This window comes from Gallus gallus, chromosome 5, assembly GCF_016699485.2.
Source record: "Gallus gallus isolate bGalGal1 chromosome 5, bGalGal1.mat.broiler.GRCg7b, whole genome shotgun sequence".
NCBI classification, from domain to species: Eukaryota; Metazoa; Chordata; class Aves; order Galliformes; family Phasianidae; genus Gallus; species Gallus gallus.
Window position 1 is genome coordinate 978593 of NC_052536.1, and position 20401 is coordinate 998993.

The 20401-nt window shown below is 46.6% G+C and overlaps 1 protein-coding gene across 2 annotated transcripts; it reads left to right on the plus strand.

Annotated features, from left to right (window-relative positions):
- Window positions 1–7: 7 nt before the first annotated feature.
- On the plus strand, window positions 8–15754 carry IVD (isovaleryl-CoA dehydrogenase). 2 transcript variants are annotated; one of them, NM_001199561.2, is made up of 12 exons: window positions 8–168; window positions 2889–2978; window positions 5681–5732; window positions 7179–7348; window positions 7711–7804; window positions 8253–8389; window positions 9097–9193; window positions 11743–11836; window positions 12528–12609; window positions 12880–12984; window positions 13834–13906; window positions 14016–15754. In NM_001199561.2, the coding sequence occupies exons 1-12, from the start codon at window positions 28–30 to the stop codon at window positions 14147–14149; spliced, it is 1269 nt and encodes a 422-aa protein (NP_001186490.1). In that variant the 5' UTR covers window positions 8–27; the 3' UTR covers window positions 14150–15754. The 2 variants fall into 2 exon arrangements, with proteins under 2 accessions (NP_001186490.1, XP_046797544.1); XM_046941588.1 differs by lacking the exons at window positions 8–168; window positions 2889–2978 and adding an exon at window positions 5170–5291 and having other exon boundaries at window positions 14016–14747.
- Window positions 15755–20401: the final 4647 nt, after the last annotated feature.

Consider the following 20401-nt stretch of genomic DNA (forward strand, 5'->3'; position numbering starts at 1 on the left):
GCGCGCCGGGAGCGGCCCGGGGCAACCATGGCGGCGGCGGTGCTCGGCAGAGCCGCTCTGTGCTCGGCGCTGCGCGGAGCCAGGCAGCGCCAAGCCTTGCTGCGGCGAGGCTTCGCGGGGCTGGCGGTGGACGACACGGTGAATGGGCTGAGCGACGAGCAGCGGCAGGTAGGCGCCGTCCCGGCTGCGAACCCTCGCGCTGCCCGTGGGCCCGGCGCGGCGGCGCGCCTTCCTGCGGGGAAAGGGGGGGGTGTGTCAGGGCTGGAGGGCGCCGATTGGCTGAGGCTGCGAGGAGCTGGCCAATCCGCGGGGGTGCGCTGCTGACACGTGTCCGCCGTGCCCCGCGGGGAGGCTGTCCGGGAGCTGCGTGGGATGGGTGTCGCGGCCCTCCGGCTGTGTTTTTAGGTGAACGAGTCCGCTGCACTCAGGTTGAGCTGATTCGGTCAGAAGTGCGATCATCGAAGAAACTGGATCCTCCAGCTCTCAGATGGTTCTCTTGGCCAACGGGGGACCAAAAGCATCTTGTGTTCGCATCATTGCAGTATGCTGGATGCGTGCATGGCCTTTGATGTAGTCCCACACCACATCTTTATCTCTAAAGTGGAGTAATGTGAATCCAAAGAGTGGACTATTCAGTGGATATAGAATAGGTTGAAAGGTCACAGCCAGAGTGTTGTAGTCAGTGGCCCGATGTCCACGTGGAGGATGATGATGAGTGGTGACCCTCAGTGATCTCTCCTGGGGCTGGTGCTCTTTAACCTCTTTATCAATGGCATACATGATGGGATCGAGTACACCTTTAACAAGTCTGTGGATGACACCAAGCTGAGTGGTGCAGTTGACACAACAGAAGGAAGGGATGCCATCCAATGTCTCCCAGTACTTAAAGAAAGCTTATAAACAAGAGGGAAATAATCCTTTTATTCGGGTAGATAGTGACAGGACAAGAGGGAATGGCTTTAAACTGAGAAATGAACGATTTAGATTAGATGTCAGTGGGAAGTTTTTCTTTCAGAGTGGTGAGGTGCTGGAACAGGCTGCCCAAAGAAGCTGTGAATGTCCCATCTCTGGAGGTGTTCAAGGCCAGGTTGGATGGGGCCCTGGGCAACCTGCTCTAGTACCTGATTTAGTGGTTGGCAGCCCTGCCTGTGGCAGCAGGGTTGGAACTTGATGATCTTTGAGTTTCCTTCCAACCCAAACCATTCTGTAGTCTGTTACCCTCGTTTCTCCCAAGGTATAGGCAGTATCTTAAAAGTGTTAGTCCGGACCACTGAAACTTTCCTCAGTACTTCTCTGGTCTGGAGTTGTAACCGTGCTTGCTATATAATTATGACAGCGCTAGTGTATGGATATACAAAGTCTCATTCTCGCATCTTACCGGAGAATCATAGAATGGTTGGGTTGGAAGGGACCTCAAAGCCTCCTCAGCCCTCCCTGCCCTGCTGTGGTTGGATAGCCACACACCATATCAGGTTGCCCGTGGCCCCATGCAGCCTGCTGTTGGTCACCTCCGGGCGTGGAGCCCCCACAGCTTCTCTGGGCAGAGAAGTGTAGAAGTGTGGTACTGCAGTACTTATTACCACTTTTTTTACCTGGTTGGTTTTTGTGATTTATATTTTTATCAGCTTGATGTTTCAGTGTGTTCAGCAGGTATGAAAAGGTGAAAGTAGTCTTGTAACTTGTATGTCTCTTACAGAAAAGCTAGGGAAAGACCATAAATAGATCTTCGGTAATGTTTGTTAATCTGTGCCTTAAAAGTATTTGATACTGTTATATAATCTGTTTTAAAGTGTTTGGGATGTCTGTCAGAATACATCCTTCAGTCTCTGATGAGTAAAGTATGTTTTAGTTATGTTTAAACTTTCTTCTTTGTCCAACTTATGCTCAAGTTTACTGCTGTCAACGCTGTTGTGATGGAAGCATTAAGGTTTAAAAAAAGGAGGAATGAGGGGAAAAAAAAAAAAAGTCCACTGGAAACGGATAAACTTGTTTGGTGCTACTGGAATCCATGATCTGGGTAGCCATGGCAACTAACATATCTTTTTAATTTGAAACAAGGGAGGAAGGCAGAGCAGACTAGGCAGACTTTGCTTTGCTGCATCTGTCCCTTCTAAATGCTTTGGTTAAGCAGCAGGAGGTTCCTTCACTGACCTTAATGTAAGGGAATAAAGAACCAAGAGTTAAAACTGGATTTTTAAGCTCTGCTGTAACATTTATACTTGTTTTGAAGTCTTCTTATTGTAAACAGTTAAGATATTGCTTAAGTTTATTTGGAGTACGTACGGACTTCCGAAAAATGCATGTAAGTATATGAATCTTAAAATTTGAGAGAATACTCTGAATTGTTTTTATTTCAACACTTAGAACAAGCAGCATACCTGACTCGATGGCATTTTCCTTCTATAGAAGATACCAGGATAGATCTTATAGTCTCAGCCTGATGAGCCGCGCTTTTTAATTAACACGTGTTCTTACTGCAGGCATGCTCATAAAATTAAATGAAACACTAAGCAAGTGCTTAGTGTTTAGATAATGAATCACAAGCTCTGTTTGTCAACTTTGAAAGTTTCCTAAAACATCCCCTGGAGCCCCAGTGCAAGCAGTATTCAGTAGCACTCTCTCATGTGTTGTTGTAGGTCAGGTGTCAGGGGGAACTTCAGTCTAGAACTTAAGAGAAGGACTTTTGTCAAATCCACTCTTCAAAGAGCTCAGGGCCTTTTGCTCTGTATTTCAGCTAATAAACTGAAACAGAGATTTCTTTATGATTTTGTGTCTCTGGGTTTGAGATCATAGAATTGCCTGGTGGTGGATGCTGGGAGTATCCTAGGGAAGATGATGACATATTGATGGAGTGTAACACATGCATTTCTCCTCACTTCTTTTCCCAGCTTAGACAGACCATGACAAAGTTCTGTCAAGAGCATTTGGCTCCAAAGGCCCAACAAATTGACCAGGAGAATGAATTCAAAGGCATGCGGGTAAGTATTTGATGTGTGCCTATGAAATAGGTGGTAGTCTGTACTTTGATCTGTACGTAAGTTCAGACAAAGACCCGGTCCGCACCACAGGAAGATATGCATCAACTTTTCAGACTTGAAAGCAGCACAGAAAAAAAAGTTTTTTGATTTCCTGTTTCTTCTTTTGATAACTTTGAACAACCTGGGGAAGAACTGAGCCAGCATCTAATTTAAAAAAAAAAAAGAAAAAAGAGGTGGATTGATCATGGTCCTGTTTAGGTTTTCACTGTGGTATTTGTGCCTGGCTCTCTTCAAAGACTCCTCCACTGATGCGTGCTTTTCACTCTCCCTGCTAGGGCTCATTCTGTGCACAACTCTTTCTTGGATATCTGAGTCTCCTCTCCATTTTGCTTTGGAAATACTGTGTGCAAATGCAGGAAACGTAGAGCTGTTTGACTGTTGAGTTGAAAGTCTTCTTTCTAACAGAAGCAACAAACTGTGTGCAATAGGGAGGTTTGATTGATGAAAATGAGAGCTCTCACTATTGGTTTTCATAAGCTCCATAAGACTTAAGACACTCGTAACATCTGCTAGGATCTCTCAGAGCTCTGATGTTGATATTTTCAGGGATATATGTGTAGCTTTGAAGTTAACTATATAGGTTTAGTCTGGCGCACCAGATGTCATCCTGTGCTATTGAATAATACCTTTTGAAGTGTCTTGGGGCTATTCATAGATAACAAGCGTTTACCTGCACGTCCATCACATAATGGAGGAGAGCCCACAGTATGAAGTGACAGCAGAAGTGGCCCTTGGTGGTTTTGTCCCTATTGCATTTATTCATGGCTTCCCTTTTCCTCTGTGATGCTTTGTGCTAGGCACAGCTGATGTGTATGTTGCGAGGCAGCTGCCAATTCCATGTCTTGCAGAATCATCTAGGCTGGAAAAGATCTTCAAGATCACCATGTCCAACTATCAACCTGACCCACCAAAGCCACATTACCAAGTCATGTCCCTTAGTGCCACATCCACACATTTCTTACATTCTTCTAGGGATGGGGATTCCACCAGTTCCCTGAGCAGCCCTCTATTGTTTTACTACTCTCTCCATGAATGAATTTTTTCTAATATCCAGTCTAAACCTCCTGTGGTGCAGCTTCAGGTTGTTGATCGTTGGAAGCAACTTCTAGTTTTGTTAGCATAGAAATACTGAAACTGATGAATTCAGAAAGTCAAAGAATGGTTTGGGTTGGAAGGGACCTAAACCATTCCATGATTCTAGTGGGATTCTATGATGAGTGGAATTCATTTATCTTCAGTTGTTCTCATTTCAAAGCATATCTGAAAGTATTTTACTTCTGTCCTACAATAAAAAGGGCAATGGCTGTTCTTACTGTACCGACAGCAGTGTCATTGCTAACATGGATGCTTGTGAGAAAGATGGGAAGTTGCCTTGGTCTTAAAGAGGGGGCTAAAAGAAAGAAGGGGACAGACTCTTTAGAGGGGTCTGTTTTGATAGGAATAGGGGAAAACAATTTCAAACTAAAGGAGGGGAGATTTAGGCTGGGTATAAGAAAAATGTTTTTTATGATAAGGATAGCGAGGCACTGGCACAGGTTGTCCTGAGAGGTGGTGGAAGACCCATCCTTGGAAACATGCAAGGTCAGGCTGGATGGAGCTCTGATCACCTGATGGAGCTGTAGGTGACCCTGTTCATTGCAGGGGAGTTGGACTAGGTGGCCTTTAAAGGATCCTTCCAGTGTTAACAGTTCTTTGTTTATAACAGTTTGGATCATGTGGCTACAGAGCAGCAGTTGCTTATGTAGTGGTCTTGTCGGAATGAGAAATCTGGGAAGTGGGCAAAGGAAGGTCAAGGAATACAGCCCATCCTCTGGCAGATGAGCTTTGTAGGGTGTGTGTTCAACAATACACAACTAAACAACTTTATCCAGTTCCCCTGTGTATCGAGTATCCTGGCCATCCCAAAACCACTGAAGCTAATGTACTTGAGTGGCTCTCATGAAGATGAAGGATCTGAATCTCTGAGTCTGAAGTGCTCACCAGATGGCCAGCTCTTAGAGCTCTTCCAGAACATTTGTTTGCCTCAGCAGTTGTTTTTCCTGCCTCAGCTCTAACACTTCCTTCGAAGAGATTTTAAAGAAGGAAGTTTCCTTGGCTTTCCATACCAGTTTCTGTTTTGGAGCCTTAAATTTCTCAGCAATTGCAACTCTTCTCAGAGTTTTCCAGGGTCTCACTCGTGGATAACTTATGCTATCTACTATTTGCAGCAGTCACAGGCTAATAGACCCACGCAGTGTGACAAGGTTGTATGAGGTAAAAGGCAAGTATAAATTTAAATCCTGACGTCTTAAATTATCTTTAGCTAGGTACGGCATAAGAAGATCTAAAAGTGCAGTTTTTGAAGTTAATAGGAGGCTTAAATTCATCTAAATTCTTAAATTGGGCATGTGTTAAATCTTAGAACCCTTCTGCCTCAAATTAAATTTAGGTTTATGAGTTACCTTCCTTCAGTCAACAGACTGTAGCATGACTAATGTCCTTAAGACTGTGTGGGTTCTTAGTCTGAAGGGTGAAGCTGCTGCTGCGGGAGGAACTGGTATTGATGTGCTTATCTCTGAGGTCTCACACCAACAAGGTAAATCCATGTGTCCAGGGAGCTACTTCTCGTCCCACTGGCCTGACTACTACTTCTGTGTTTGTAGGAGTTCTGGAAGAAACTTGGGGAACTGGGAGTTCTGGGGATCACAGCTCCTGGTAAGTTCATTCCCACCATCTGCCGCGTGATGCTTCACACAAAGAATCATAGAATGGCCTGGGTTGAAAAGGACCACAATGCTCATCCAGTTCCAACCCCCTGCTATGTGCAGGGTTGCCAACCACCAGACCAGGCTGCCCAGAGCCACATCCAGCCTGGCCTTGAATGCCTCCAGGGATGGGGCATCCACAGCCTCCTTGGGCAGCCTGTTCCAGTGAAGAAACCACTTAAACATGGCCTTTCCAGTTTGTGCATCCTTGTTTGTGACGTGATGGCTGTTTTTGCCCAGAAGCTCCTGCTTTCATGTTTTATAAAACCGGGTGCTTTCCTTACCCTTCAACAAGAAGTTGGTTCAGAAAACTTCTGAACGGCTACAAAATGGCTTTTACAGTTTAAAATGACTGCTTGGAAATGTTTTTTTCCAGCTATAACATGTGCAACTTGAGTACGCTGCTTCCATTTGCTGTAAACTTTGAGCTATGGGTAAAAGTATCCCGGAGCAAGCATCCATCTGTAGTCAGAGAAGTTACAGGGTATAAAAGGCACTGTGGAAAGCTGTGATTGCTAATGGAGAACGGACAGCACACAACTCATCAGAATAAAAAAGTCAGAGTAACTTCCTCAGCCTCATCCAGGTTAGCTGAAAAATGTTCTGATTAGTGTTACAGATTACTGAGGCACGCAATGTAATGAGGAGAAGTCGTAGTGGAGAAAAGCAGCCAATGAGGCCTTTATTTCCCCATCGTGAAGCCTGTGTTTTCTACATGTGCAAAGGCTTCTGCAGAAGCAAGCTGAACAGCAGCGCCTTGAAATGATGCCTCTGCACGCCTTTCAGTGGCACTGAGTCTGAAAGTCTCTCTTCCTGCTCTCTCTTCACTCTTCCCAATTTACTGCTGCTCCTGTTTTTTCTCACTCTTACCTTCTTTATTCTTTGATGTTGTGCCTGAGGCTTGCAGCAGTTTCCCACACTATAAATAAGCCATCCCTTCATGAGCGCTGTCTGTTTTGATTCCCTCTGAGATTCACCTCTAAAACCTTCCTGTGCCCAGACGTTCCATTTCTGATTGTGTTGTTGTGGGCGCTTTCTCTATTGGCGTTGGTTTTGCTGTAGGAGGTAGGGATGGGATGTGACAATAACACACTTCTTTTTGGGGGCAGTAATACCCAACTCAGCAGCACTTTAGGAACAAGTAGAAAATCTTGTGTTTTAGCATACGTCAGAGATGGATAAAGCCATCTTTCAGTGTCACATTCTCTAAGATGAGAAAACTGAATTTCAGAGAGGATGGGGAAAGCCAGAGGTGCCCAGCCCAGAGACAGTGCCAGTCAAACCCAGGAGCTCTCGTGTAACTGTCTCAAATCTTATTCAAGACTGAGCCCAACCATGGGATCTGGTGCTTACATGATGTAGTCTGTGGTGGTTCATGTGAGCTTTTTCTTCTCAGTGGAATATGGTGGCTCTGCTCTGGGCTATCTGGACCACGTGCTGGTGATGGAGGAAGTTTCCCGTGCATCAGCAGCTGTTGGGCTTAGTTACGGAGCCCACTCAAACCTTTGTATCAACCAGCTGGTGCGGAATGGCAGTGAAGCCCAGAAAGAGAAGTACTTGCCCAAGGTATGATGCTGGGAAGTGGCAGGATGGTGGCTTTTTTTTTCCTTTTTTCTTTTTTTGACTCCTCAAATGAACTTTGTGCAATATAGCAAGATGTAACCCCACGTTGTCCTCATTGCGGATCAGGTGTATTTTAATGCCCTCATTCGCTGGCTTTCAATTTGGGTAATGCAATCACTTTAATTACTTGCCATGAAACAAGGCGAGTAAGAACCAAGTTCTTAGTCGTACTTCATTAACTAAAACTGAGTATATCACTGAGACTTCTGTTGAAATGCATTGATGGATTGAATTAGTTTGAGTAAGGATAAGACATAATGTCCTTAAGTTGTGCCAGAGGAAGTTCTTCTGTTTCTCTTTTCCAGCTCATTAGTGGGGAGCACATTGGAGCCTTAGCAATGAGCGAGCCCAATGCTGGGTCTGATGTTGTGTCCATGAAGCTGAAGGCAGACAAGAAAGGTAAAGCCTATCATGAGCTTCCAGCACAAATGTCTCCTGTAAACTGAAGCTAACCTCCCTAACGCCATTCAGTGTTTATCAGGCCATGTTGGCAGCCTTGTGCTTCTTCCCAGAGTAATCAGTGCATGTTAACATGAGGTAGTGAAGACATGGGGTGGGTGTTTGAAGGTCCCAAGTAGACTTGTGATTATGGTGGTGAAGGATTACAATGTGATGGTACCAGTGCTAGGAACCTTAGTTTGTCAGGCATTCATTAAACCTGTCTTTGGACTCTGGAAGTGAAGGTGATGAGTTTTCTTGATTATTATTTTTTTTGGGGGGGGGGGGGGAGGGATGTGTGCATGTTGTTTGTGGGGATCTTAAAGATCACCCTTGAAATAAATGGGGTGAGGACGTAAATGTTGGTTTATCTATTGCAAACTAACAGACTGCAGCTCTGTGCTTCCAGGGGACTACTATGTTTTGAATGGGAACAAATTTTGGATCACCAATGGGCCAGATGCAGATGTTCTCATCGTTTATGCCAAAACTGACCTTAATGCCGTTCCAGCCTCCCAGGGGATAACTGCTTTCATTGTGGAGAAGGTAGGTTTCAGTTACTGTTTCATAGTTCTCACAGTTCTTTCTTGGTGTGCTTTTAAAGCTACCTCCTTCACTCTAAGTGGTTTGTTTAAAACCCAACTCAATATCTGTCAGTCCCTTGCTCAAAGGCAAAAACTATTCCCTGCCTGAACCTTATAAACCCACGAGATTTGTCCTCTGCTCCAGTGACGTGGCATATTGCACTGGCAGCTGGGAGCTCCTGGATTTGGGCATGCAGGCATGCAGTCAGTCTTTTGGGCTAGAGATGTGGAGAGAAAGGACATGATCCTTGTAAAGAAGGACTTGCTTGTTGCCCAAAATTGTCAGAGGCGTTGGAGGCTCTATAAATATCCTACTATCCTGTTTTCTATCCTTGCTTTTTTTTTCAATACCAAGATGTTGAAATAACATTATTCATTTTTCTCCCTTTTTCTTTCACTGCCCTTTTGGAATCCTGTAGCAACCCAAGCACTCAGGCAAAAATGATCAGAATCCTTTGGGGAAGAGGCATCTATTGGGGTTTTCCTTCCCTTGCAGTTAACTGAGACTACACTCTGTACATCTTCCTTCCCATGAGGAAGCTGTAATAAAATAAACGATACTCTCAGATACCAGTAAACTTTTTGATGGACTTACCTGACGGAGAGATTAGCATAGTTCTGTCCCTGTCAGTGCTTGTAATCCTTAGTTTTGATGTCTTGGCTTTGCAGGGAATGCCCGGCTTTAGCACGGCACAGAAGCTTGATAAGCTGGGAATGAGAGGGTCTAACACCTGTGAATTGATCTTTGAGGACTGTAAGATCCCTGGTGAGTTGGTTCCACATCGTGGCAGTATGCATGTGGGGTGCTGCACTCTCTTCTTGCTTAGGTAAATTGGTTCTCTGATTGCATGCATGCTCAGACTGTGACCCGAAGGGCTTTGTGGATGGCTCCCTGCTCTTAAGCAGCCTCATAAGAGAGCTGGTGAAGGTGCATGGATGGATTCCATGAGTGAACACATCTTGTGCTGGATCACTTCCACTTCTTCCTCAGGGACCTGACTCACACACAAAACCTGTATGAGGCTTCCAGAGAAACTTCTGATTGCTGCTGCTACAGCTCCCCACCTGATAAGTAGGAGAACTTACTTGTCTTAAAGTTTCTTTTCTCCAAAATCACAGAAGACCACCTGAGAGAGACTTCTGCTTTACTTATGACAATTCTCGTGGTGTCTAGGCCTTAAAGAAAAAACATCCTTTCCATCATTAATACAACAGGGGTAACTGTAGTGGCTGTTTTTGTCACTCCACTGGCTGTTTTGTTGGTTGGTTTGTTGTTTTTTATTTTTAAAGAGGAGCAGAGGAGATCCCTTACCTGCACTCCTGTAACTCCTAATTGCATATCTGCAGATGAAGCAACTCCACTGCTCCCCATACAACAGCAACAGCTGCTTTCAGAATGAGGAAGAGTTGCAGCTGAAATCTGACATTTCTAAGTTTAGCAGACTCCTGCAGTCTGAAATCAGAAAGGGCAGTACCCGAGACTTCAGGTGATCATCTGGGTAATCATCTGTGCAGAACAGTGTGTTCTCATGGTAACAAGACTTCAATTTTCTGATAACTTGGAGAGGCACATCACTGCGCCATTGAAAGTTAACGCACTTTGCACTCTGGCCATTAATGCTACTTCTGATCTTCTACCTTGGAAGCTGAACCAGTTTGATGTTGTTTCATATGTCTGCAGAGTCTTTGTCTCAGATGTCTTCCTCTAGCACTGCAATTCCATCTGCTTTAAAACATATGGGTTTCATTGTCAGCCATGCTCCACTGAGTGTTTTTTTCTCATACTGAGTGTTGTCCCCGGGTTCATTTGGTCATATTGATTTGGTAAAAGTTGGTTCAGAACCTCAGTGTTTCTTTGTGATGTGCAGCCAGCAAGCTTGCCCTTCCTTGTGCAATCAGCACATGTCTCTCAGTTCCCTGCATACCTATCCACCCCTTATCCCTGGATGTACAGGAGAACATTCAGGCTTTTTGGTCCTCTTTGTTTTTGTGGTGTTGTTACTATTATTTTTTTTTTAAGCTATAGAGTGTCATTACTCCTAAACAGTTCTCTCATTTTACTGTTGCTGGTGCTGGAGTTTGTGCTCTGTTCTTCAAAGTAATGTTTGCTATTAGTGTTTCTCTGTTTTTGGAGGAGTGGGAGGAAGGGGAATGTTGAGGTTTTTCTGAGGACCAGGTTCATTCTTTTAAGACCCGATATCATGTTGCTGCCCCTGTAGGGGTTGCGCTTCTCTGCACAGGACATCAGTATGCTCTTCAACAAGAAGACAATGCAGTCCTTGAGCTGCTGTCACTGAAGGACAGTATTTGCTTTGGGAGTTTCTGTCCACAAGTCCTGCCTCACTTTCACATCGCATATTGTACCTCTTGGATCTCTTGTGATCAAAGCCCAAAGCATGTGTCAGTTCCTCTTTATGGCATGATGAGTGAATAATCTCTGTCCGTCTACAAAGCAGAGCTGATAGGCTTTAAGTTCTCCCCTGCCTGTAGGAGTACTTACTGAGATGAACCTTTTGTTCCTGCATCTCTGTTGATATTTGCTAACATCAGTGCGTTCTTCAGATTGTCCTGCAAAGGCATGGCTTTGAGCCTTTTTGTCAGCCCTTTATCTAATGCATTTTCTTCTGTTCCGTTTTCACTGAAATAATACTTGTCTTTGAAATGTGTGTTTGTAACATGCAATGCTCTGTTCAGTCCCTCTCTTGGAAGGACTGATAACAAGAGTTCACATTTTCTAGTCCCAGAAGGCCAGTGTAGATCACCCCAGTGCATGCTAAGTGGTGAGCTTTGGCTGGTTGCCTGTGGAAGCTTTGATTCCTTTATTAGGAGTGCTCAATGAGGTGATCTAGGCATATCAGACTAGGATTCACATTCATTCCAAGTCTCCCCTCAACAGACATCATATGGTGACAGCTTTTGCTCACTGTCAGATTGGGTTAGATACAAACTGATGAGATGGAGAAAGGGCTCCTATTTTGCCCTCTAAGGCTGTTAAATCTCCCATTCACACAAACACTAAGCTGGGAGATCTCTGGAGTGCTCCTTACTCTCTAGAACATGGATAGGGAATAACAGCAATTGTAGATGCTCTTTGTAACTCCTTACTGCCTTTTTGGCTTTGCTTGGATTAAAATGTTTCAGTGGTAGGGAGTGTATGCACCAAAACTTAGCCTGTCTAGCTCATCCTGAATGTGTCTCAAGCCAGAAGGTAAGATGAACATGAATGAGGGTTTGAATCTTTTGCCCAGAGAACACAGACCCTCAGACAATGGCTTATCTTAGCCTTGTACACGGGTAAATCATTTTTCTTTGCAGCTGAAAATATCTTGGGGAAGCTGAGCAAAGGAGTCTACGTTCTGATGAGCGGGTTGGACCTGGAGAGGCTCGTGCTGTCTGGTGGGCCGCTGGGGTAAGAGTTTGCCACCTTTCATATGTTGTGAGGCCAGAAAGATCAGTCACAGTCACCCAGCCAGGCTGATATCACCTCTCCATTCCTCATAGAAGCAATGCAAGAAGGAAAGTTTGGGAACCCCTGCCTTCCAATGTGTCATGAGCCGGGTGGTTCCATGGACTTGCCATTCAGAACATGATTTTGAATATGGTGGTATTGGCATAAACATTTTTTTTACCTTACAGCCCCTTTGTGTCCTTCCTTGTGCTCTCTTCTGTGCTAAAACCCTCGTAGGGACAGACTGTCATCTGCAAAGCAGAAGGAGGATTTCTCACCATTGTTAATCTTGTCTATACTTTTTTACAAAATTGGCTCACGCCCCTTCTGTTGGTCTTCTGGAGACACCAGGCAGCACAAACTGTCCTAGCTGCAGGTGTAAGAAGGCTCTTCAACCCTCCCCATCTCAGTCTCCTGAATTAAGAAAGTAGAACCCTACCACAAGATGTCCCAAATGGGCAACGTGTGGGACGCTATGGAGAAAACATGGGCTTTTGGAATTCATTCTTAGCATTGTTTGAGTGGATCTATAGGAAGACAGCATCTTCTTAGGTAGGAAAACCTTTTTGCCTTAGATTGAGCTTCCAAGATTTAATCAGTATTTTAATTATTCTGTTGTCTTTCTTTTCCTGCCTATCTGCACTTTTCTCAGGCTCATGCAAGCTGTTCTTGACCATGCAATTCCATATTTACATGTAAGAGAAGCATTTGGACAGAGAATTGGCCATTTCCAGGTGAGATAGAAAAAGAATTGAGATTCTGTCTTTTTTTCCTTCTTCTTCTTCTTCTAAAAGAGAAGATGGGATGCTCTGTGTTGGGAGGGCTTTTCATGGAGAAGGTAGCCTGGAGTTATGACTGGTTTCTGAGAGACCATAGGGAATGCATTGTATGAACCCAGCTGATTCCCAGAGCTCAAGCAGAAAACCATTTCCCCTCAATCCCTGTGGACTCAGGTTAAGTTTCAATAGCTGCAACATGTGTCTCTTTTCTTCTGCAACATGCAGCTCATGCAGGGCAAAATGGCTGATATGTACACCCGGCTGATGGCCTGTCGGCAGTACGTCTACAACGTGGCCAAAGCCTGCGACCAGGGCCACTTTAATGCAAAGGTGAGCTTGCAATTCCATGTGGGTTGTGTCTGAATTCTCTTCCTTCAATTGGATCGTGAAGTTTGGAAAAAACCTCCAAGATCATCAAATCCAACTGTCAACCGTTCCCACTGTGCCCACTGAGCCATGTTCCTGAATAGGATCATGGAATCATTAAGGTTGAAAAAGACCTCCAAGATCACCAAGTCCAACCACTAAACCATGTCCCTCAGTGCCACCTCTCCACACTTCTGAAAACCTCCAGGGATGGTGACTCCACTGCTTTGCTGGACAGCCTGGTTCCTCATCACGAGCAGGGTGGGCATACTGGGTGTTAAAATGACTCAGAGTTCTCCAAGTGTTTGTTTTCCCCTCCTCACCCTCCTAACGCAAGAAAAAGAAGCTGTAGTTGTACAAGAGAACAGAAGTAGCAGTATGGGTAGGATTTTTTGGAAGGCCAGACACGGTATCCTGCATGCTATAAGGGGCTATGGCAGTCATCCTGAGGTGCTGTCATTGACACAGCTGACATGTCACCATGTGTCTGTCGGGGGAGAGAACCAGGCATGTAGCAGAGCAGAGCCCTGCATCCCAAATCAAATCATGTTGGTCTCCAGGGGGTATGATGTCCATTCGTGAGGCAGAGCAGCTCCCCTGCTGCACTCTATTTTCTACCTTTGTGTAGTCTGACAAAAGTGACAGAAAGACGGTGTCAGCTTCTTGCTTGCAGGGGATGAATCCTGTACCTTTGTGATGAAGTGGTTCAGGTTTGTTAGCAGATGTCTGTAGAGGAATGAAAAGGCACACAGATGGGAAAAGGGCAGGTAACACCTTCCATGCCTCTGTCACAGTTTGCGTCTCTCCTCTCAGGACTGTGCTGGAGTGATCCTCTTCTCAGCAGAGTGCGCTACCCAGGTGGCTCTGGATGGGATCCAATGTCTCGGTGAGGCACAGTCACTGCCACTGTGTTATTTTGGGATACCACAGGAGCGGGGCTCTCAGCCCCTCAGATGAGAGAAAAGCAATAACTTGCGCCTTGGTTCTGGTCGTAGGTGGGAACGGCTACATCAACGACTACCCCATGGGGCGCTTCCTGCGTGACGCCAAGCTCTACGAGATCGGAGCTGGCACCAGCGAGGTGCGCAGGCTGGTCATTGGCAGAGCCTTCAATGCAGCCTTCAAGTAACCTCCAGCAGCGGCGGGGCAGCCCGCTGAGCACCACGAGGCCTTTCATGTAGAGGTTGCAGCGCACAACTTTGTTCCTCCCGTGATTCCTGTCTTGGTGCTTGTGGCGCCTGTCTGCTCTGTGAACAGATGAATCAGACTGCAGCATAGAAGGAAAACGTATTCGTTTTCTTCTTGTGATCAGCCTGATTCATCCTGTCTGTAAGCCATCCTAAATCTCAGCACTGCCGAGCTGAGGTTCATCCATAGGACATATTGCAATCCAAGCAGCTGTGTCAGCATGGCTGGAACCAGGGGAAAGCCGTTGCTTGGGTTCAACACAGAGACTCAATCTAAAAAATGACCGTGGGAATGATTTTAGTTCTCTTTTTAAAATGGTGTGCCATTAATAGCTAGCAGCTAGCATGCTGCCACTGCAAAGAGAGATTTCCCATTGTGACCTTCCAATGGGATGAATAACTTCTGTTTTGGGCAACGTGACATCAACCGCATTGTGGGGGCAGCCATTTGGAATGCTCGAGCATCGTGGCTGCCCAACCAGTGTTTAAGGTGATGATTCTTAAGATTTCATTAAAGTGCCACATCTGTTTCTGTGCATACTTCCTTTCCTAGTCCCGCTGCTTCTCAAGGTATTTCAGCGCAGCCCAAAGCCTCTGCCTCCCTGATGGACCGCCTCCTGCTGTGTTATTCATCCACCAGTGTCGCCATCCATCATTCCAGGAACAGTTAAAATGTCAGACCTGTATTGTGACATCCATGAATGAGGCGGGCAGGAGGAGGCTGACTTTCGGGGTTGGGGTTATTTGGTTTTTTTCTTGTTGTTGTTTTTTCTTCTTTTCCTTTTCCTTGAAGGCTGTTTTTTGGCAAAAGCATGCATTCACACTCTGCTGAGGGTTTGCTGAAGAAGTCGGAGGAGGAGCAGCAGTATTTGTGGGTGTCCTCAGTGTACGTTACATAGAGCACATTGAAGTTTTGCCTTATTAAAGAGAACTGCACTCTCTACTGCCAGCCTTCAAGGATGAATCACGCTGAAAGCTTGGATGCTGTAAATACAACAAAAGAATGAATTAAACAGCTGCCATACAGGCAAACTCCCAGAAGTTTTAACATAAAGAACTTAAAGCTTTTTGTATTGTTATTTTTTTGCTTGTAGTTTATCTGTACAAGGTGGCCGTGAATCTTTAAATACTACAGCTTGAAAAGCCTGAATTGGTCACCAAGCATGTAGGAACACTGCAGAACTTGCCTGTAGGTGCAGCTTTCCACCCTCAGTAAAGTGGCAAATCTCATTCCAAAGGTGGTGGGAAACTTGTATCATACCTGCGTGTTCCTCGGCTCTTTAGTCTGGGGATGAATCACTGCACATTTCCATGAAGGCTCTCAGAAAGGCATTGGAGCCAAATCATTGTGCTGTGATCTATCTCCAGCCGGAGGAGCTTCCCCCAGTCAAAGGTCAGAGTCACGTCAGGGTGTTTAAAACAAAACACATACACTAAGCTGGAGGAGACGCACAGGTTTTTAAACCTGTCTTCTATCACAGTAGAGGTCTATTTTTTTTATATACAAACAATAAATAATGTCTTCACTTTCCAGGCTGATCAGCACCTTGGAGTTAAAGGCATCATGAATCAATGTCAAATGCATCGTGGGATGGGGTGGAGGGAGGGACTCATAAATCCTGAGCAGGGTTCTGTTAGCTGAATTTCCTGTGTTTCCCCCTTTCCTAAGGCATGGGCTGCTTCCCACTGAGCGCTTATCACTGTGGTACCAAAACAGAGCTCCTGGCCTTCAAGGTTAAGGGCGTTAATCTGCATGCAGTGTACTTAGATCAGCTTGTACTGGCCAGCCCTGTGGTCTTGGGGTGGTTCCTAGAGAGGTGTAGAGTTCAGCTGCTACCTGGTGTGTTCGTATATGTAGACGTGTGGGTGTATTTGTGTGTGTGTATGTGTTTATATACATAGTGATGCATCTGGGTCATGCTTCAGGCCTCCTCTGGAGAGCAGCAGAGTTAACAGGGAAAACTGTGCAAGGGCTCAATGCCTCTAGATGCACTCTTGAGGATGTCTGCTGTGAATCTGCGATGGAAGTAGTCCCAGCCTGTCACCCAGGGGGCTGATGGCAGGGTCCGTGCACTGCTGCACCTTGCCTGGTTCTGAAGATGCTTGCTCTGTTGGCAGCTGGTTGGCTGCTCAGCAAGAACTGAGGGAGTGAAAATTACTCCCAAAGGGAAAAGTAGAGTTGATTTTATTCATAGAACCATTAAGGTTGGAAAAGACCTCTGAGCTCACCAAGTCCAACCCCAACTCATCCCCACATCCCTCAGTGCCACATCTCCATGGTTCTGCATCACCTCCAGGGATGGTGATTCTACCCTCTCCCTGGGCAGCCGGTGCCAGTGTGTGAGCACTCTTTCTGAGAAGAAATGTTTCCTACTACACAACTTGATAGCGTGTAGTAATAGCAGCCTATGTAAAATGAAGCTGGGGGGGGCGTTGGAAAGAGGCAGAATCATAGTGAAGCTTCTCCTGGCTTATCAGGAATCTGCAGGCGCTTCCTGGAAAGGGCGCAGTTGAGGACAGAATGATGTTTGGGGTGCTGCCTTAGTCGTCCTGAACAAGGAAAGCGTTCCCCTCTGCAGCAGCTGGGTGAGTTCTGCAGATTCAGAGTTTATTGATTTCTGGAAAGAATTAAAACCACCCTGGGTTCGTGTGCTGAAGCTGCTGGCTCTGGGGAACCAGCTCAGGTGATTAATTTTTTTGCTGTGTGTGTTCAGGGCTGCTCTGCAGCTCAGTCTCTGAGATTGCAGACCCAATGAAAGTGCAACCCAAGCACTGTGACCCAAAGGAAGACCCCCCAGCTGTGTCTGGGTCTCGTTCTCCTGCATGCATGCAGCAGGGGATGCGGTTTGAGACTGTTGGGCTGCTCCTTGGTGCTTGTGGCAACAAGGAGGGGGGGGGAATTATGTTTCCCTCCCAGGCTGGATGTTGCTGTGTAATTTCACTACAAGATAACACATTGTGAAAGTGGCAGAGGTTCTCGCTTCCACCCTCCGGAGGTGCTGTGCTGAGGCCAAGCTCTGTGATGCTGCTCCACCTCTGTGTATAGTGCCTCCCTCGGGCGCGAAGCCCCATTAAAAATCTCTCTGCGTTCAGGGCTTTCGCTTTGCTTGTGGTTTAGGGCTGGTGACGGAGTTGCTGAGTCACCTCCTTGTTCTGTGCACTGAGCTGTGCCCTTTGCACGCTCTCGCTGCCCCGTAGGCAGGCGAGGAGCTGACACAGTCCCACACCCTCTTCCCATGCTGGAAATGGGGAGGGGGCTTAGCCAGGGAGTGCCACACAAAGCAGCCACCCCATAGGGTGCTGCACAGCTGTGCTGAGCTCCCCTTGCCCACTTCTGGGCAGGAAGATTAGAAAGAGATTTCCTCCCACCCCATATAGAAGAATTCACAACTGTGAAGGAGAGACAAAAACATTCTTGAGCCCAGTGGGGGGAGCCAAGTGGGGGGAGCAGGGATTACTGCAGCGAAGCCTGGGGTCGCACCGCTTGCACCTGCTGTTGGCTGAAAGGCAGAGCACTGAGCAGCTGATGCTCAGGCCCAGTTGTCAGCATGAACTGTGGAGGGGAGGGGGGTAAAAAAGATATAAAAAAATAACAACCCTCTGCTCAGTGCTCTGTCCAGAAAAAAAAATGGCAGGCAGCCCATCCACACGTCTGTCCATCCGTGTTTCTGTCCTTCAGAGCTGCATGGGCGATGATGCTGCAGGAGTTTGGTGCTGCCATCTGCGCCTGCACCTCTGGGCCAAGCGTTCCCACAGAGCCGTGCTTCCAATGCTGCTCCTGCTTGGACAGCCCGCTGGGACCAGCAAGGGTTGGCAGCGATGCAGCTGAGCTGGCAAACAGAATTGTCCCCATGCAAAGGGTTTTTTTTTTCTCCCAAGGAGGCAGCTGCTGCCGCAGCACGTGGGCACACATCTTCCTTTCCACTGACTCAGCACAATTTGGACAACTGTCTCTCACCAGTCACAGCAAAGTCTCCCTGCAGCTTTGCACCTGGCTGCTTCTCTTAGAATCACAAAGTCGTAGAATGGTTGGGTTGGAAGGGACCCGAAAGCCCCCCCCAGCCCCAACCTGTTCTGGGAGCTGGTTCCCCCCACCACATCAGGCGGCCCAGAGCCTCATCCAGCCTGGCCTTGGGCACCTCCAGGGGCATGGAGGTTTTGGGTATCTCTATCTCATCTCCATACATCTGTTTTCTTCGTCACAGCATCAAGACACTGCTGCCTTGGTACCCACAGGATGGAGATGAACATCCTCGAGTGACAGCACTGGTGTCTGAACATCCAGAGAGACAACCCCATCGATCCAAAATGGGATGATTCCTCATTCGCCTCCTGTTCTTTGCTTTATTCCCTCTTGCCAGCCTGGTGCTGCTGGATCTGGATTTGGATCCAGCCACTGATTCTCCTTATGCCTTTGTCCGAGAAATTAAAAAGCTATTTAACATTCTGTGGTTATACATTGCAGTCAACGCTCTGGAGGATGACCTGGTCAAGTTGTAAGCATCTCCCAGCAGAGCTTCTTCCCCAAATCATCTCTTTGCTTCCTCTCTGCAGCTCACCCCTTCCCTGACATTTGTTTCAAGCATCAGGCTCCCCAAGCACAACAAGGTCAGCCCCACACAGGCTGGCTGAGACCCCCTGCTTTCCTTTCCAGCTTCTTGATATATGACCACCCCAAAAGGGTGGAATCCACTTTATTTTGGGATGGTACCATGGGAAAGAAGAAACTCTCCACTCCAATGAAAGGGTCTGCATGTGGATGCAGGCAACAGCTTCTCCTTTTGGAGCTGCCCCAAAGGGCTGAGAAGGAACTGCTTGCCATCATTAGGCCAGTGCTTTTAATTGCTGCCTCTCTCCTTCTGACTGTGCCTGAAAAGCAAATCTCAGATGATCCCACTGGACGATGTCATTTGAATCAATTCTCTTGCCAACGAATCCCATCCTTCCTTCCCTGCTCCTTCCATGCATCCCATGATTTATTCATCCTGGGCTGCACTTAAATGTCTGCTCCAGTGCCATTTGAGGGTGGCTGAGCATTAGCTTTAAAATTTTATGAAATGTCAGGCAGGTGGCAAAATTAGAAATTAAGGATAGCAATCAGAGTGAGGAAGGGCTGATGGGCAGATCTTGTCCATGGTCAATGGGCCGTGCTTTTTTGGGCTCCATTTAGATAAAGAGCCAACAATGTGCTCTTGCAGCCCAGAAGGCCAACTGTATCCTGGGTTGCATCAAGAGAAGTGTGACCAGCAGGTCAGGGGAGTTGATTCTGCACCTCTGCTCTGCTCTTGTGAGACTCCACCTGGAGTACTGCGTCCAGTTCTGGGGTCCCCAACACAAGAAGGATCTCATGATGTTGGAGTGGGTCCAGAGGAGGGCCATGAAGATGATCGGAGTGCTGGAGCACCTCCCCTACAGGCTGAGGGAGCTGGGGCTATTCAGCCTGGAAATGTGAAGGCTACAGAGGGACCTTATAGCTGCCTTCTAGTACCTGAATGCTACAGGAAGGCTGGGAAGGGACTTTTTATGAGGGCACGTAGCAACAGGATGAGGGGAAATGGCGTTAAACTGAAAGAGAGTAGATTTAGGCTAGATATTAGGAAGATATTCTTTTCTGTGAGGGTGGTGAGACGCTGGAACAGATTGTCCAGTGAGGTTGTGGATGCCCCCTCCCTGGAAGCATTCAAGGCCAGGCTGGATGGGGCTGTGAGCAACCTGGTCTAGAGGGAGGTGTCCCTGCCTATAGCAGGGGGGTTGGAACTAGATGATCTTAAAGGTCCCTTTCAACCCATACCTTTCTTTGATTCTAATGATTTAACGACTTTCAGGTGTTCAAATTTCTTATTTTCCCCATTTCCCCATTTCTGAGCAGAGCTGTAGAGTGGGCTGGGAGAAATCTTCATATCCTTGCTTCACACAGGGGGATGCTGAAAGGACTGTCCTGTGCTCTCTTGTCCTCAGGTTAGGCTATTTTGTAATTAAAGGTTTTCTGTAAAAAGATGATTTTTAGTGAGTGATGTACCGGCTAATCTCATATCGGTGAAGGAGATGCCTTTTGTGAGCTTGGCACCAAAATGGGAATATTAGCTTTTAATCCAAATCCCCATCCCAGCTATATTAGTGGGAAGAAGGAGCCCACGCTGGGGATGTCTCGTCTGTGTCTCAGCCCCAGAAGCAGAGCCAGTGCTGCTGGAGCC

Coding starts and splice junctions, on each gene's coding strand:
- IVD (NM_001199561.2), top strand. CDS start 28: ATGGCGGCGGCGGTGCTCGGCAGAGCCGCTCTGTGCTCGGCGCTGCGC. Junction 5,733..7,178: donor TCTGGGGATCACAGCTCCTG/GTAAGTTCATTC, acceptor TTTTCTTCTCAG/TGGAATATGGTGGCTCTGCT. Junction 11,837..12,527: donor CTGTCTGGTGGGCCGCTGGG/GTAAGAGTTTGC, acceptor CACTTTTCTCAG/GCTCATGCAAGCTGTTCTTG.